The sequence below is a fragment of the Danaus plexippus genome, chromosome 10, assembly GCF_018135715.1.
Source record: "Danaus plexippus chromosome 10, MEX_DaPlex, whole genome shotgun sequence".
NCBI lineage: Eukaryota > Metazoa > Arthropoda > Insecta > Lepidoptera > Nymphalidae > Danaus > Danaus plexippus.
The window spans coordinates 1-14,972 of NC_083543.1; the positions used below are offsets into that span (position 1 = coordinate 1).

General features: G+C 33.8%; 1 protein-coding gene across 2 annotated transcripts; it reads right to left on the reverse strand.

The window, feature by feature from the left end:
- Positions 1 to 3,014: 3,014 nt before the first annotated feature.
- On the reverse strand, positions 3,015 to 10,486 carry LOC116766756 (acetylcholine receptor subunit alpha-like). Of its 2 annotated transcripts, none has more exons than XM_061521626.1 (11): positions 10,320 to 10,486; positions 6,319 to 6,449; positions 5,842 to 5,981; positions 5,716 to 5,760; positions 5,528 to 5,637; positions 4,862 to 5,042; positions 4,665 to 4,780; positions 4,262 to 4,567; positions 4,026 to 4,181; positions 3,634 to 3,937; positions 3,015 to 3,453 (listed from the first exon to the last, which is right to left on the reverse strand). In XM_061521626.1, the coding sequence occupies exons 2-11, from the start codon at positions 6,380 to 6,382 to the stop codon at positions 3,256 to 3,258; spliced, it is 1,620 nt and encodes a 539-aa protein (XP_061377610.1). In that variant the 5' UTR covers positions 6,383 to 6,449; positions 10,320 to 10,486; the 3' UTR covers positions 3,015 to 3,255. The 2 variants fall into 2 exon arrangements, with proteins under 2 accessions (XP_061377610.1, XP_032512735.1); XM_032656844.2 differs by having other exon boundaries at positions 6,319 to 6,463.
- Positions 10,487 to 14,972: the final 4,486 nt, after the last annotated feature.

The window sequence follows — 14,972 nt, forward strand, 5'->3', positions numbered from 1 at the left end:
ACCAACCAACCAACCAACCAACCAACCCAAATGTAATGTAAACCCAAATTCTTTTAGTTTTATAATACCTAATACAAAATATATAGCAATGACCAAGGATAAGTTAGAGTACTGCAACTAAGAATCACTCAAGGAATGCAATGCGATAAATCACCGTGAATTCATCTGTGACGTGATGACTGTATACCCTACAAGTGCAAATCCCAGTTGCGAAAGTGAAATAATGTCCAAAGTCGTTAATTTCCTACCAAAACAGTGTAAAACGCAATTTATTTACGGAAATGTTGACCTGTGGAAACCGCTCTCAAACAATAATTGGATTTTTGTGCAGTCGCAAACTAATAAACTTTATCTAGAATGTCAAGATAAAATATAATTGAATTAAATATTATGGGACAGGTATTGTAAACGTCCCTATCAATTGTGTAGCATATTGTAAGTCTATTAAATTGATACCCAAATTTAATAATTTTGTAATTAATGTAACCTCCATAAAATCCGATTTTAATATTATTAATGACTCTTGCTGTATTCTAGACAAATTTAAGTTTAAGATAAAGAAAGAGTTAAATAACCTATAGAATTAAATAACTTTGACCTTCATATCTTTACTAAAGAATCGAGATCTGAATTAAACTCAATTTCATCTGAGGCAGATAAAATTTTAGACCAACATCCTATAATTCAATATGAGACTCATTATTCTATTTTGTTAATAATTATAATTTGCATCATTCTTTTATTTTGTATTCTTAAACTTTATCTTTATATTAATTCGAGAGGCCGTTTTCTTTTCAATTTTCCACGTCCTTCCATACCCGTTCCAGTAGACTCATCAGCCTCACCAGCAGAAATACATATCCCTGAAACAATCTCTTTTACCAGAAACAATGATAGTCGTTCTGAATCCAGAGATATCCCAGTTCCTTCTTTAAAAAGAAATATATAACTCTCCTTCGCTTTTCCCTAAACATCGTATTTCAACCCCGATCTTTAGTCTTCCCCGGGGAGCTGTTACAGATTCCCAATGCACCCTTTTCTGCTGACTCTATACCTTATTCCTGCCTCATCAGCACCTCTTCTCCTTGCCCCCGTTCAGCCATCCATCACACATGGTAGTCTCAATCCATCATTCATAAAAAACGGTAGTATCTACTTTTCATACTAAATCCTTTTTTTTAAATCCTTCAACTCCGAGGCTCATAACGAAGAATAAAATGTTATTGTGGAAGTGTATCCATCGTAAAACACGTGCACGCTACGGAGCTAGTGACAACATTAGTTTAATCTGCTTGAAGCTAATTGGGACAGTGTAAAAATAAAAGATTGAAAGGTTTGTCCCTCAAGAATTGACTGCAGAAAATCGACAAACTCACCTAGACTGCTGGTTCACATTAGACAAGTGGCATAATAATGAAGGGATTTTAAATCGAAGTCTTATCTAATGAAAATTGGATTTTGTACGATAACCTAAAATGCTCATCGCAGTGACTGAATCCTGGCAAACCTGAGAAATCCTGCTTCAAGAGGAAGGCTTCAAGAGTTTAGTGGACCAGTGTCGGTGTTTTTCCATTGACATTACAACCAGTGAAAATAGCCGAAGTTAGTATTTTTTTTTTGTTTTGTTCCATAAAATACAACTGCTCAATTTTTTAGAAGAAACAAACGATCGGTAGTATTGTTGATTTTGAAAAAAAGCTGTAAGTATGTTTAACTATTCAGATATTCTTTATAATGTAGACCCTGGCTCGGGTAGATACAGACACATCTGGGATTATGAAGAATTCGATGAAATCCTCGTGAATGATGACTATGACAGACTAGGTATAAATTTATGTAAAATGTTAGAATGATATATCTGTTGGTATTCCGGGCTTCTGACCGTTATACATAATATGCAATTTAATTAATATGTAAAATTGGGACCTTTCCCTTCATAATACTACTATCTTGAAATTGTAATACTATTATACGTTGCCGCCTTCGCCTGACTATTCTTAAAAATATTATATATTTAAGGTGTAGAACAAATTTATTTTTTGTACAACTTCAAAATATTTATAAGAACATAAATGAAAAAATAAAAGAAAATGTTTCATATTATTTATTTTTTTCTTATCATTTTGTATTGACAACATTTTTGCATGAATATAGGACAGTCGTTATCATTCCCATTCAGTCCTTTCTACTTCTAATAAGCCCTTTTTGGCACGTAAAAAAAAGCCATGTCATTCTTTCTCGACCTGTAAATAACCTGTGCAGAAAATAATATTTAAGTCAATTGAATGGTTTTAAAATTGTTGTAGAACACTGATACATAGCTATGAAATATGCAGAGATACCTTTTTTGAGTAAACAAAAGACGGACATTTTTATCCAAGTATATAGATTGGGAACACGTCATATCCACAAATACAACAAGGGTTAAGTCAGGGGTACTTGATCATCAAATTTAAAAAACGTCAAAAGATGTCGTTAAGACTCTCCATTGGAACAGACGTCGCACTAATATCAACTGAAAATTATAGATACACTAACGAATCGTGGACTCATATCTTAGTTTATCACTGGTCCATATATTCAAAGTCCAATGCTCAGAGTTTTTGCCTTTATCTGGTACAAAGTGTTCCGAAAAAGTAATAATTTAAAAAAAAGATGAAAGGACCTCACTTGTAAATTGAGCATGTTCAAGTGAGAATCAAATCTTCAGGAGATTAGAGAGAATGAGGACCGTTTGTATAAAAGTAGTGTAGAATGCCTTGTTGCACGATGGACCAACTACTTGAAAAAGAAATTTTATTTTCGTATTTCAATATAATTGAGAATAAATAATTTGTATTGTGATTTCTAAGTACCTTTAAACAAATTCAGTAGTTGAGTACGAGTAAAATTTATTTTGAGTAATAACGATATAGACTACGATCTATGCAATCATGAGAACGTATCATTTACGAGTAGATGTAAGAGTCATAATTAATATATAGTCTTCGAGAACCGTTTAAAAAAAAATGCAGTTTGTAAACAAACGAGTTTATTTCGTCTCTATCAAAAGAAATTCGACTTATCTTCGATCACTTTATTTCGTCGTATAAACTATTTATATAATAATATATTTTATTTACAATAATCATAATAAACGCAGTGCGACGGACCGAATGCTGATTATCAGCATTCGGTTAGGGTAAAGTATAACAAACGAACTGAGCGTATCGTTTTATGTAAAGTGTAAAAGTCCGCAGATCAGCAGTGTCGAGTCTAGCGCGGCGGAGGCGGACGAGGCTTGGCCGCCGCGTAGGCGATCTCTGAGAGACGCACATCGATGGGTGCGCGCTCGTCGTATAGCGTGGGCGCCTGAAGAATTATCCCGGCAGATCCTACTAATACAGCCAGGGTAAATATCCAAAGAAACAGCCGATCCAACACCATAGCGACGTACTTCCAGTCCTCTTTCACCTGTTTTCAAAAATATTTAGTCTTAAGTGTCTCGTAGCGGATATAATAATAGTTGATAAAATTAATGTTTGCCTGATAATAATTTCTGATACAGATTGGTAAAAAATAATAATAATATTCAAACATTGTAGAAAAAGTAACGTAAATCTATAAGTAAAATTAATATCGGCCTTAATTTACCCTGGTGGATTCTTCTTCTTTGCGTGTCTGCTCCGCGATGTAATTAATGCCGTCAATGGCTTTATGTAGTTCAGGGCAGCGGTGCCAACGTCGCAAAGCGTCACACAACGCAGGAGCGTCATGAACACGGCAAGCTTCCGGTGTCGGCGAGAGATCTTCACTAGCGCCACCTGCCATCTCGCCCGTCATTCTACCCGTCACTCCGGAGAGACCTAGTGGACCCATTTGTCCCATAGAGCCCGTCGGTCCCATTCCCACCGGACCGACTATGGGTGACCAACCTTCACTAGCAACGACTCCGGCGCTAAAAATATAATAAAAAAAAGTTCAATAATACTTTTATGACTGAAAACTTTGATTTTAATGTTAGTGAAATGTTTAACGAAACTTACAATCGACTGCGATGTGGATCAAGGCGGTAGTGGGGGCGACGCATCACTAAGAGTCTTGGCAGTACATGGATGAATACACGCCGCACCCACGGCGCCATGGTGTGTGTCTGTGGTGACCGGAAGTGTACATTCAACACTACCACTGTCACGCAAATACTGGAATAACAGTTAAAGTATATTAACTTGTAATAGCAGCTGTTTCCCAGATGTTTTATTATTTTTACTACAAAACTAACCTGAATGTGTCAAGTATCATCGTGAAGAGAACGAATTTCCCAAGTAGCGGTACGACAAGTGATGTTGGAGGAATTATCTCAGCCAACAGTAAAAAGAACACGGTCAGAGAGAGAAGTATGGAAATAGAAAGTGAAACTTTCTCTCCGCTGTCGGAAGGCAAATAGAAAACGAGAACTGTCAGGAATGAAATGCCCATACAAGGTATGATAAGATTTACGGTGTAGAAGAGAGTTTTGCGGCGCATGGTTATGTTGAATGTTATATCTAAATATGGTTCATCACAACATGTGTAGAACTTTTCATTTCTGAAAAAGAATAAATTTTAAGATGGTAATGTCAATAACGGTCAGTAAAATATTAAGAAGAAAATAAAAATTGTTTAGTCGATTTGATTATACAAACCTAACAGCGGGTACTTCTAAGATATCCCACTCAACAGATGTATAGAACTCGCTAAGGTCGACTCCTAGTTCTACCACGTTTGTGCCACGTGCTTCGTCAATATGCCGTAAGTCCACCTATTAAAATATTTATTGTGAAATGAATATACATTTATTGATGAAAATCCAACATCTGTTGAAATATAAATTACGTGTTACCTGAAAGCCGTCGTAAGTCCAAGACCCAAACTTCATAATACATGTCTGTTGGTCGAATGGAAAATATTCGACATCAATTTCGCAAGATGACTTATAGATGGCTGGAGGGCGCCATTCCACACGACCGGTGTAGTTCAGAGTTGCTTTTGTAGCTAAAGTTACCTCGAAGTTCCCATCCGCACTGAAAGTTTAGATTGGAATGCATATATAAAAATGTTATCTCAATAAATTTAATTGGTTTAAATAAAAGTTCTTTTAATTCGTATAATGTTATTGATGAAAATTTTATAGCGTGACAGGTGAAATTTTGAAAATGTTGTGATAACATTTATAAATTTTAAAATAAAATAAAAATTGGTTAAAAAATTATTTTTAACTTAGAAAAAAATATTTAACTTCCTCTTGAATTATAATTCAACAAGAAAAAAACGATATGAAATAAAAAAACATTGACACGCGCAGGCTTCAAACGTGCAACTGCCAAAATATCGCACTCAAGTTTCTTTACGAATTAAGCTACCGTGCGGTGACTGGAGTCCATGAATTAGACATTTTCATTCCATATGTTCAGTTTTAATTAAAATTCCATTTTAATGGAAATAAAATAATGTTCATTAAAAGTAAAAATAAAGGAAGGAAGGAATCAAAATGGTAAAGATATCTTACTTATTGTAGAGTACTATATCCGGACGCCAAATGTGATCAGAGGGAACATGAAGCATCTCTACTCCACCGTACTCACGAGGCTCCCAAGATAACTTGTAATCATACCAACTCTAAAACAATATTCCCGTTGGTAAAAAAAAAAATATTTTTTAAAATCAGTTTCATAAGAAAGTTTTTAAAATATTTACCTGCTCTACCCACAAATTAGTTGTCATAATTTGATTTTTGAGATTCTGAAATAAAAAGTGTTTGCTTTAATATTGTCACATAGATCTATAACGTTTCCTTAGAAGTCAGTAAAAGTATTCACTCACGACGTCTATGAGCTGACTGAGTTTGAGTTTGATGCGTACGGTGAGCGCGTCGCTGACGTTCAGAACGGGCCGAACTAACTTGTTGTAATTACTGAGAAGGTCGTCATACAAGCGCTTGGCGTCGGGATTACCAGCACAGCCTGAAAAATATTTAAAACTCAATTCAGTTCTCTTTTCTGAAGCTAAAAAAGTATTACTTAATTTTTATTTGGCCGAATGGGGTTTTTAAAATAAGTTCAATTAAGAATGAGATGACCGATATCCGGTCTGATTTAAAAATGAATGTAAAATTTTGTCATACCTAGACATTTTCATTGTCATTGTCATAATTCATGATCTGTCTAATAAACTGTTTCAAGTCTAGGAACGACCACGTATAAAATACAGAATGGAACAAGAGTTAAGAGTGTCCTATTTTGAAGCGATGAAATAACCGTATGATCCTTCCGCACGTAGTTATAGCTTTTTGATTCTGACCTGCCAGCAGTAACGCCAGCAGCAGCAGTCTCGCCGCGCGGGCGGGCAGAGCGCGAGCGCGCATGTCGGCGCGCACATGGCGTCAGAGCATCGCGCGCGTCGCGCCCGCCGCCCGCCGCTCGCCTCGCCCTCTGCCACAGGATACCTTCACTTATACATTATATTATATTATATAGCCATGAACAACTCACTTCATTACGATGTCATCTCTCTAAATTATTTGCTTAAAGTATTAAGTAGTTAATGGTGAATACTTAAAGTAATAAACGTAACATAGCAAGAGAGTCAAGGTTACTTCTTGTGACAACAGTTCACAACTGTTTTATTATAGTTTTTGTTACTTTGCACCTCTTGTGATTTGTGTTGTTGAAAGTTATCAGATAGAAAAAAATAATATGGCATCGTTACCGTTTTGACATATCTAATGGCGTTAGTTTAGTAATGGTGTGGGTATAGCTTCATTGGGTGAACAGTGTGAGTGATGTCGGGAGGTAAACGCACTATCTCAGTAACAACCTACTCACTCTTCACTTGGAAATCAAGTTCTTTGCTTTTCTACATCAGCCTTGAACTGAAAGGAATGCCTATAGTTAATATTAATTTATAAAAGTAACGGACTGCCCTTTCTCTTTTCCCACTCTTTCCTCTCCTACTTTCACAATCAAGGTCGGCAACGCATCCGCAATATTCCAGATGTTGCAGATGTCTCTGGGCAACGGTTACTACCTTCCATCAAGTAGTTCCGTCTACTTCTTTTGCCACCTATGATATATAAAAACAATTTGTCGCATTGTTTCTAAGAAGAGCAGCCATAAACAACTATACACTGAGCGCGTTTCTCCAGAAAGTATTTATACGAGTATTTAAGTAATATATATCACTTATAGCGCCCTCTCATCTCGATGGATCTTCAGTAGAGAAGAGAACCTGGTACCAAGGATAACATGCAAATATTGACCTCCCAGATAACCAAAGTAATTGCATTTATAAACACATGCCCCAGCGAGCTGAAGAAAATAATACTCAATAAAATAACCCAGGGTTACTTATGTAGTTACATAAGGCTCGTCGCTTCTGTAAGACATAGAATCTAAGTATATCTAAGTCTATCTAGGTGGTGGTGGACTGGCAAGAGATTTTAGTGCATTTTGATGTTAGTGAGGTGCACTTTTAGAGAGAAGAGGTGCAATTGTTGTGAAAATTCTCTCTTTTCATATGTACTTTAGATTTTGTAAAAAGAATAAATGGATAAAAAAAATAAATGACGACGGTGCCAGTGGGGGGCTTGCTCTGTAGACTGCAAGGACGCTCAAATTCCTCAAAAGAATCTCCAGGTTTTTGGACCTATACCTGATGAAGAGTGTTCACAATTTTGATATGAGTATCATCGGTTATATGAGACACTGTTCTAAAAAGATTGCAGAAACAACGAGTGAAAAATTACACAACCCTTGAGCTTCTGACATATTTTATTTCAGTTTTATAGGGCTCAGGCGTTACCTGAGATCTATCTATTACATTATGTACACTGCAATATAAAGTGAGACGTAATGAATTATTAGTCTCAGTTAAATTCCTTACAAACTTAATAACAAAAACCCTTAAAATACGTTGGGAACTCCTGCACAACAAATATATCAAAGTCATATGAATACTTTTGTTATTTATGTAATTACCGAAGGCATCATGATTTCTTTGTCATTCTAAACATACCTGTGTGTGCGCAAACCACGACTAATGTAACGTGTCGCGATATTGTTTTTCTTGAATAGTTTTATCTAAACTTCCCAAATAGTATATTTTATGAGAGTTAACTTGTAATAATTTGGTATTGTTTTTAAAATTATAGTTTTAAACAAGAAAATAAAACCTTTTGTGTTCACCGCTGCAGAGTAACGTTGCTTTTGACGACCGCGACAATTTATTCACTCTATTTTATAGAAATATTGTTGGGTATTCTATTTTTTTATTTTTAGCCACCGACCTGAATATTTCGCTACTACCACACCTATATTATATGTTTATAATAATAAATCATTCTTTAAAACAATGTAATAGATATAAATCTACTCTCACTATTTAAGTATAGAAACTCTTTATTATTACTATAAACGAAAAAAAAAATAAGTTCGTAATAACTATAAACATTGAGCTGGTTAAAATAAAAAGATATTTATCAAAACATCATGAATTTTTAAAAATTCTCTAAACAATGATTAAATGTTAAATTCAAAGGAATAGCTGAGGATAAGGAATTCTTCCACACGTATTCGATTCAAACCAAAGACAAGGATTCTTCGATGTACCGGTCGGGAAACGGTGAATTAAATTTAGTGTAAGTGTATTTCTATTTTATTTTTCCTTTTGATGCATCAGATCAAAGCCGCCTTCCATGTGTTAATTTTTTTTAACAAGTCTCGGTCGATGATTCTCTGACTTTACAATTGAAAGATTCTTAAAATGTTACGACTGACTCTAAATTTCACAATTGTTTTTAAGATTAAGGTTATCTTAAGCTACATGTTTCAAGTAAATAGGTGCGCTTACGCTTAGTAAAAGCAAGAAGCAGAAGCTTTTCATTGTATTCCTAATGTGTCTTTTAAATAGAATTTTCCCTAGTTGTGGAATAAATCAAACTTATGTGGAAGAGTACATTACTTAAGTTAATCAAATTATCAAGACATAGTTTGACTAGAACCAAAAAAAAAGGAAATACTTATTTATAAAAACTAATTTTATAACAATTTAAATAATTCGGTCTGTTAAGATGTATGTGCATGGTACACATTTAAATAATTATATCATTTTTTAATAAAAAAAACATCGTTGATCCGGTGGAAGTAGTAAACTGTATCAAAAACACAAAAAAACACGGCTGTGAGACTGTCATCAGTAACATCGTTACATTTGATAACTGATTTTATAATAATAATAATAATAAGAGTCCAGCGAGGCGTTGCTCGCCCGTTCTTTAATGATAGTCTTCATACAATTCATTACCACTGCATTATATTTTTCTTATTTTTGGGATAAAGTAAATGTTTATTTATTTGTTTTATTTATTTTTCACAGTATTTAGTGTGCTGTAGGAAATTACAATCGAATACATTACCTATCTTGTATATAAGAATGATATTTAGAAATTTAAACAACATAAAAATATTAACCAATTAAAAAAATTTACATACACTTATATTTCATGTTCTATACGTTAATACACCATTGAAACATTATGACCAGTAGTTGGTTTAGAATTCAAGAAATAGACAGTATGAGCATTTATGTGTGTGTCTGTGTGTGTGTGTCTGTGTGTGTGTGTGTGTCTGTGTGTGTGTGTGTGTCTGTGTGTGTGGTGGAACTGGCAAGTTGGCGTACTGTTAATTATTTATTCAGTTTATTTAAGTATCTTAGTCAACATTGTGTATCAATTTATTTAATTTCAAAAAGTTAATAAGTAATTCAATTTGACATATTCTTTATAACGATATTGGTGAAGTAATATTATAACGTATTTTAACAAAAGATTCCAATTAAAATAATAAAATATTTCTTTAAAAGTAAAGCAAATCGACGAAAAAGTAAGACTCATCGGGAATGTGTTGATTTAAGTTTTGGAACAGACCAGGAATGTCATCGTTTGTACTGAGGGATGTTTAACTAAACATTTAAAGGATTAATGATAAAGAGCTGGAAATATTACTGCCCTCAATGACAGGCGTCGTTATAAAACCAAAAACGATTAATTATATTTAAAACGTGACAAATACATAAAAAATATATTACAAACCCAACGTATTTATTATATGTGGCATATTTTATTACTTGAAAGTTATTGTTACTATGGATTTCGGGTCGGATATATATACAACATTTATTGTGCGGATTAATAATAAAATAAATAGAAAAATAATTTAAAAATTAAATAGTATGAATTAAAAACTTTTGAGTAATGTTTTAAACTACATAAATTTGTAATAAAATAAATATGATATTTTACCAACCCTCTTCCTTGAATATTTGTTGAAGTCGCTTCACAACTGCACCATTATTAACATTTGAATCACTTTACACAGTGTGACACGACAGTCGGCAGTCGGCTGACTTCAGACGGCAGAGAGCGAGCGCGAGTCACTCCATCAGGCGTTCGCGACGAGTCGCTCCACCAGCTGCTCGGCGACTGCGGCCCGCGCAGACCGCACCCCGCGCCCTTCATACCGCCGCACCCCTCACTCCCTCACAACCTGTCACCCCTCACCCCTCACCCCGCAACCCTCCAGATACAGATCAATTCACAGCCTCACTGTGTGCTGTCCCTCCGAGACGAATACACGCCTCGTCTCTGAATGCTGAGTCTAGAAGACTGACATTACACAAAGAGGTGCCCCAGAACAACGAGCTTCACTTGAACATTGGTAGAAAAACGCTTCAGAGATTTACAGAGGAAATGGAAACTATGATTGCATCTCCTTATGAATTTTGAAAAAAATATATAAAATAACTTTAGCGAATTCATATTTTTTTATTAGAGTTCAATAACTCTACTGTTAAAATTATAAAACAATTTTAACTGAACTAAACATGTACGTAAATTATTTAACATTCGCTTTCCTTTATCACTGTTTTATATATTAATCCTTTTCTTTGAACTGTTTTTGTATCTTGGTTACATATGATTGTCTTAAGAACTGATATTTTTCTAATCATTTAAAACAAAACAGTGGTTTCATTGAACGACCCACGGTAGCTCCAACCTAAGCACTGAATTTCTTTATTGTTAAGAGCTTGTATCTGAGAATACGATAAACCATCCGCAAAAATCTTCTGTTGAACTTTTAATAATACAAGACATGTAAATTCGCTTGTTGTAAAGTATTGTTTTTTTAGAAGATTTTTTTATTAAAAGATTTACGTCCTCTTCCATTAATCATTTCGTTAATTTATCGTTCTGTTCGTCTTAAGTTACAGACAAGTATGATAGTCCTTGTGATCATTTGATATCCGCCTTCCTGGAACCCGTTCGTCTTGAAGCCAGTCGTGAGACGGCGCGGCGCCCGGCTCAACTACAGGCGATACGCCGGTAGTAATTTCCTCATCCTATCACTTTCAATTTACGTCGCGTCAAAACATCTTGACGAGATCTGTCTTAGGTTCCTTAAAGAAGCTCCAGTAACACGAGTCTATAACGAATCTAGAAAACTGTAAAGTTGTACGCTTTATGCGAATCAGGATGTCAGCTTCATATATATTTATGATATAACATTACAAGTGTTATCAAGACAAGAAAAATAAAGTATATATATAGATACGTCTTAGTAAATACAAAAGTATAGTAAATACGGAGTCTTCGTTAATAAACCACTATTATACGACGTAGCCCACACGAAAGTTGCAGCCTAAATATGAAAACCCGACAAACTCACTACATAAAGATATTTCAAGTTTTATTCTTGCTATTAGAACCCTTGGGTGTTGATGAAGTATATCAGCTTCCATCGATATCACTTCTCCACGAACACTTCTTATGTTTTGTTGTTGCAACAGAGACCGAAATTCTTTAGTTATAACCGGATGTAATTCCACGAGTAGGTATCGTCATCATATGTTAATCGATAAGTAAGTCCTCGTTAATTTAACATTTAACGAGGACTCAAAACATTCACGAAAAAGTATAATTTTTGGATAACTTTATATCAATAGTTTCTTTGAGAAGGTGACAAGTGGAAGGTCAAATGAGTTGGATCCAATAGTCGATCCATCATTGTGAAAAGCATTAATGATTATCAGCAGACAACTTCATTATATATTTGATTCTCTGTCGTTCATGGCTTTACCTGTGACACGTCTAATATTTCACTCTGAGAGACAGCTGTAAATCTAGGCATCGTAATGGATTTGATCTTTCCTGGAGAAGATATATAAATGAAGTGATTTTTTAAAATAATGCAATTTTGTTTAAATATCCTATTTTCAACAAAATGGCTCCTACTTCGTTCTCACTGGAGTTTCAATTTGCTAACTTCTATTTTAAAATCCTAGGTAAGAGTACACGCTCCTTTTTTAAGTTAAAATGTCACTATAAAAACAAGACGTTTATTTAGTTATCATCCTACTTAGCTATAATACGGGTCCACTGTTACTACCTACACTACCTCTTACGTTACTTGGAAAATATTAATTTATTTTTATTTCCTATGTTTTTTTTTAATTCTCGTATATATCATAATTTATTCTATATACAAGCGCATATATTATTATTTTAATATATTTGAATAAACATATTTATATTATTTTAATATTACAGTTTACATACAAGTTTGTCTTGTTTTTTTTTTCTTAAAATCTTTTGCCTTCAAGGGTCACTAACTGAAAGAGATCTCCCCAAAGATATAACTTATCCTATGAACATTTCATTTACTTACAAACAAAATGACCAAAAAATATAATTATGTAGTAGTAAGTAGGATCGACTGTGAGAAAAATTAATAATGGTTAATATATTAAAGGCGCCACGCAGATCTAGAGGTATTAGGAAAAGAAGGAGGAGTTAAGGGGAGAGGGGGCCCAGGGTGAGATAGCGGAGGTAGGGACGGGGGAGTGCTGTGAGGAGGGACACGATTTGCAGATTCATTTCCTTCTGTTTATTACAGAGCTGCAAGTCACGATCCCTTTTACTAACTGGAAGCAAATAATGATTAGAGTTTCTTCGCCATTTGCTGGACTCGTTCATATAAAGTATGGTTTATAATAAGTTCCTGTATATAGCAAAATAACTAAGAAGAACAAGATTTATAAACAAAGTGTCCAATTATAATTTAACTTCATTGACTGTAATATATATAAAGATAGAATTTTGAACCTGAATAGTCTTTTAAAGATAGGTTTTCTTAGAATATAACAATTATATAAAGTGTTAAATAAAACTATAATTTTTTAACAATATTTTTGCAGAGACAGATTTTTTAAGTGATATCAAGGTTTCGTCTCAGGCCGCGTTGATATTGCATTGTGAGATTCAACTAAATCATGAAGTAGAAAAAGTCTATAGTTTAACTGTAACGGTTTAATTCGATGTTTAACAAAATGCAAGTTCAATGAAGAAATTACGTTCTCGAAACTATTTTTTGAGGCAACAATATTTTTTTTTATATGATAGGGGCAAACGAGCCGGCTATCCGTTAGGATGGTAAGTGGTCATCGCCGCTCTCTGCATGAAGCATCCTAAGTCATAGTGAATCGGAAATACGTCGTAAGGCAGCTGATTCCATTGGTTTAAAAAGTATTTTACCAGCGGTTTTATCTCACGTGGAGAGTTTTTCCCGTAACATTAAATATATTAGTAAAATTAGAAATTACAATCATAGATGTTAATAAATAAAAAATATTAAATTTTTCACTTTAACACTTCATAGTTTTTGCAACTAATAAGTTTTAAAGGGAATAAAAATAAATATATTTTGAGCAATAAATATTTTTAGCATGACATACAGACCGTGAACTTTTATATCTTTCTTAGTTTACATGTCAGTGTAGTTTTTATTTAATAAAAATTTTACTTCATTTCTGATAGGAATCAAAATCTTTGTAGCTCGGGAATCAACCAAACCAACCAATTTTTCATGAAATATTTATAATATTGCAATTGTTTATATACTTTGTGAGTTAAAGTGAAATGATGCGAAAAGACAAGTTGAAAAGTGTTCCTCACAAATAACTTAAAAACTATCACATTAAAATACAATCAAAATATGACCGCTCTTCACCTCACCACCTCACATTTTTATATTGTTTGGCTTTTTATTATACAAATAAGTTGTGACGTTTTCGGGTACTCGGTGGAGGCGGGAAGACCTCTCTGTTTTGTATCTATTCTATATTATTTAGTAATGGTACTTAATTTTTTTCTGTTTTTAATTCATAAAATCATAACAAAGAGTAATAACCTTATATCCACGATTCTTAAGTTTGTTTTGTTTATTTTTATATTATATTTATTTTCTTTTCAGTTAAAAAATATCACATTAACATTTTTGTTTTTCTCGATCTGTCTTTCTCAATGAATTGATTTTTTCCTGAATGTATTTTTTTTTTATTTTGACGAACATTCGTTTATTCACTTTTTGAAAAGCAGAAGCTTTGATTGGGAGACTAAAGAGGAGAAACACACCAAGCCAGGTGTAAGGAAATACTTAATATGTGTTGTGTTTCTCCTAAAGCACCGTCTTTGTTAAATTTATACAACAAACAACAAATTTTAACAGCGATGAGAGTAAACAGAAAGACAAAATATAAAACGCCTTTTTTATATTCATCACCAGGACATATTTTTTGAAGTGAATCTTCTTATGCGATTTCCAACAAGGTTGCGTTAAACGTTTTACACTGAGGGAAAGAGAAAGAAAAATACACAAATGTATAAAATAGGAGAGAGAAAGAGAGAGAGTCAATAGATTTCAAGCACTTGCGCATGGTGTTCTTGCTATTCAGCAAAGTAAACAGTCGTGAAGGTTTTTTTTTAATATAAATTGTTTTTTTTAGCTTGATTTGATACACAAATAACTTAATAGGACAGAATTTTATTTTCCAATTAGGTGGATAAGAATTGTTAACTTAACGTTTAATTTTCACTTCTACCGCGCGGAGGGACTCCAGCACAA

What these genes read in the sequence shown, in the direction of transcription:
- LOC116766756 (XM_061521626.1), bottom strand. Translation starts at nt 6,382, where the DNA reads ATGCGCGCTCGCGCTCTGCCCGCCCGCGCGGCGAGACTGCTGCTGCTG. An exon ending in ATGATACTTGACACATTCAG is followed by an intron (nt 4,182 to 4,261) that starts GTTAGTTTTGTA and finishes CTGTTATTCCAG; the next exon opens with TATTTGCGTGACAGTGGTAG. An exon ending in GATCCACATCGCAGTCGATT is followed by an intron (nt 3,938 to 4,025) that starts GTAAGTTTCGTT and finishes TTATATTTTTAG; the next exon opens with CGCCGGAGTCGTTGCTAGTG.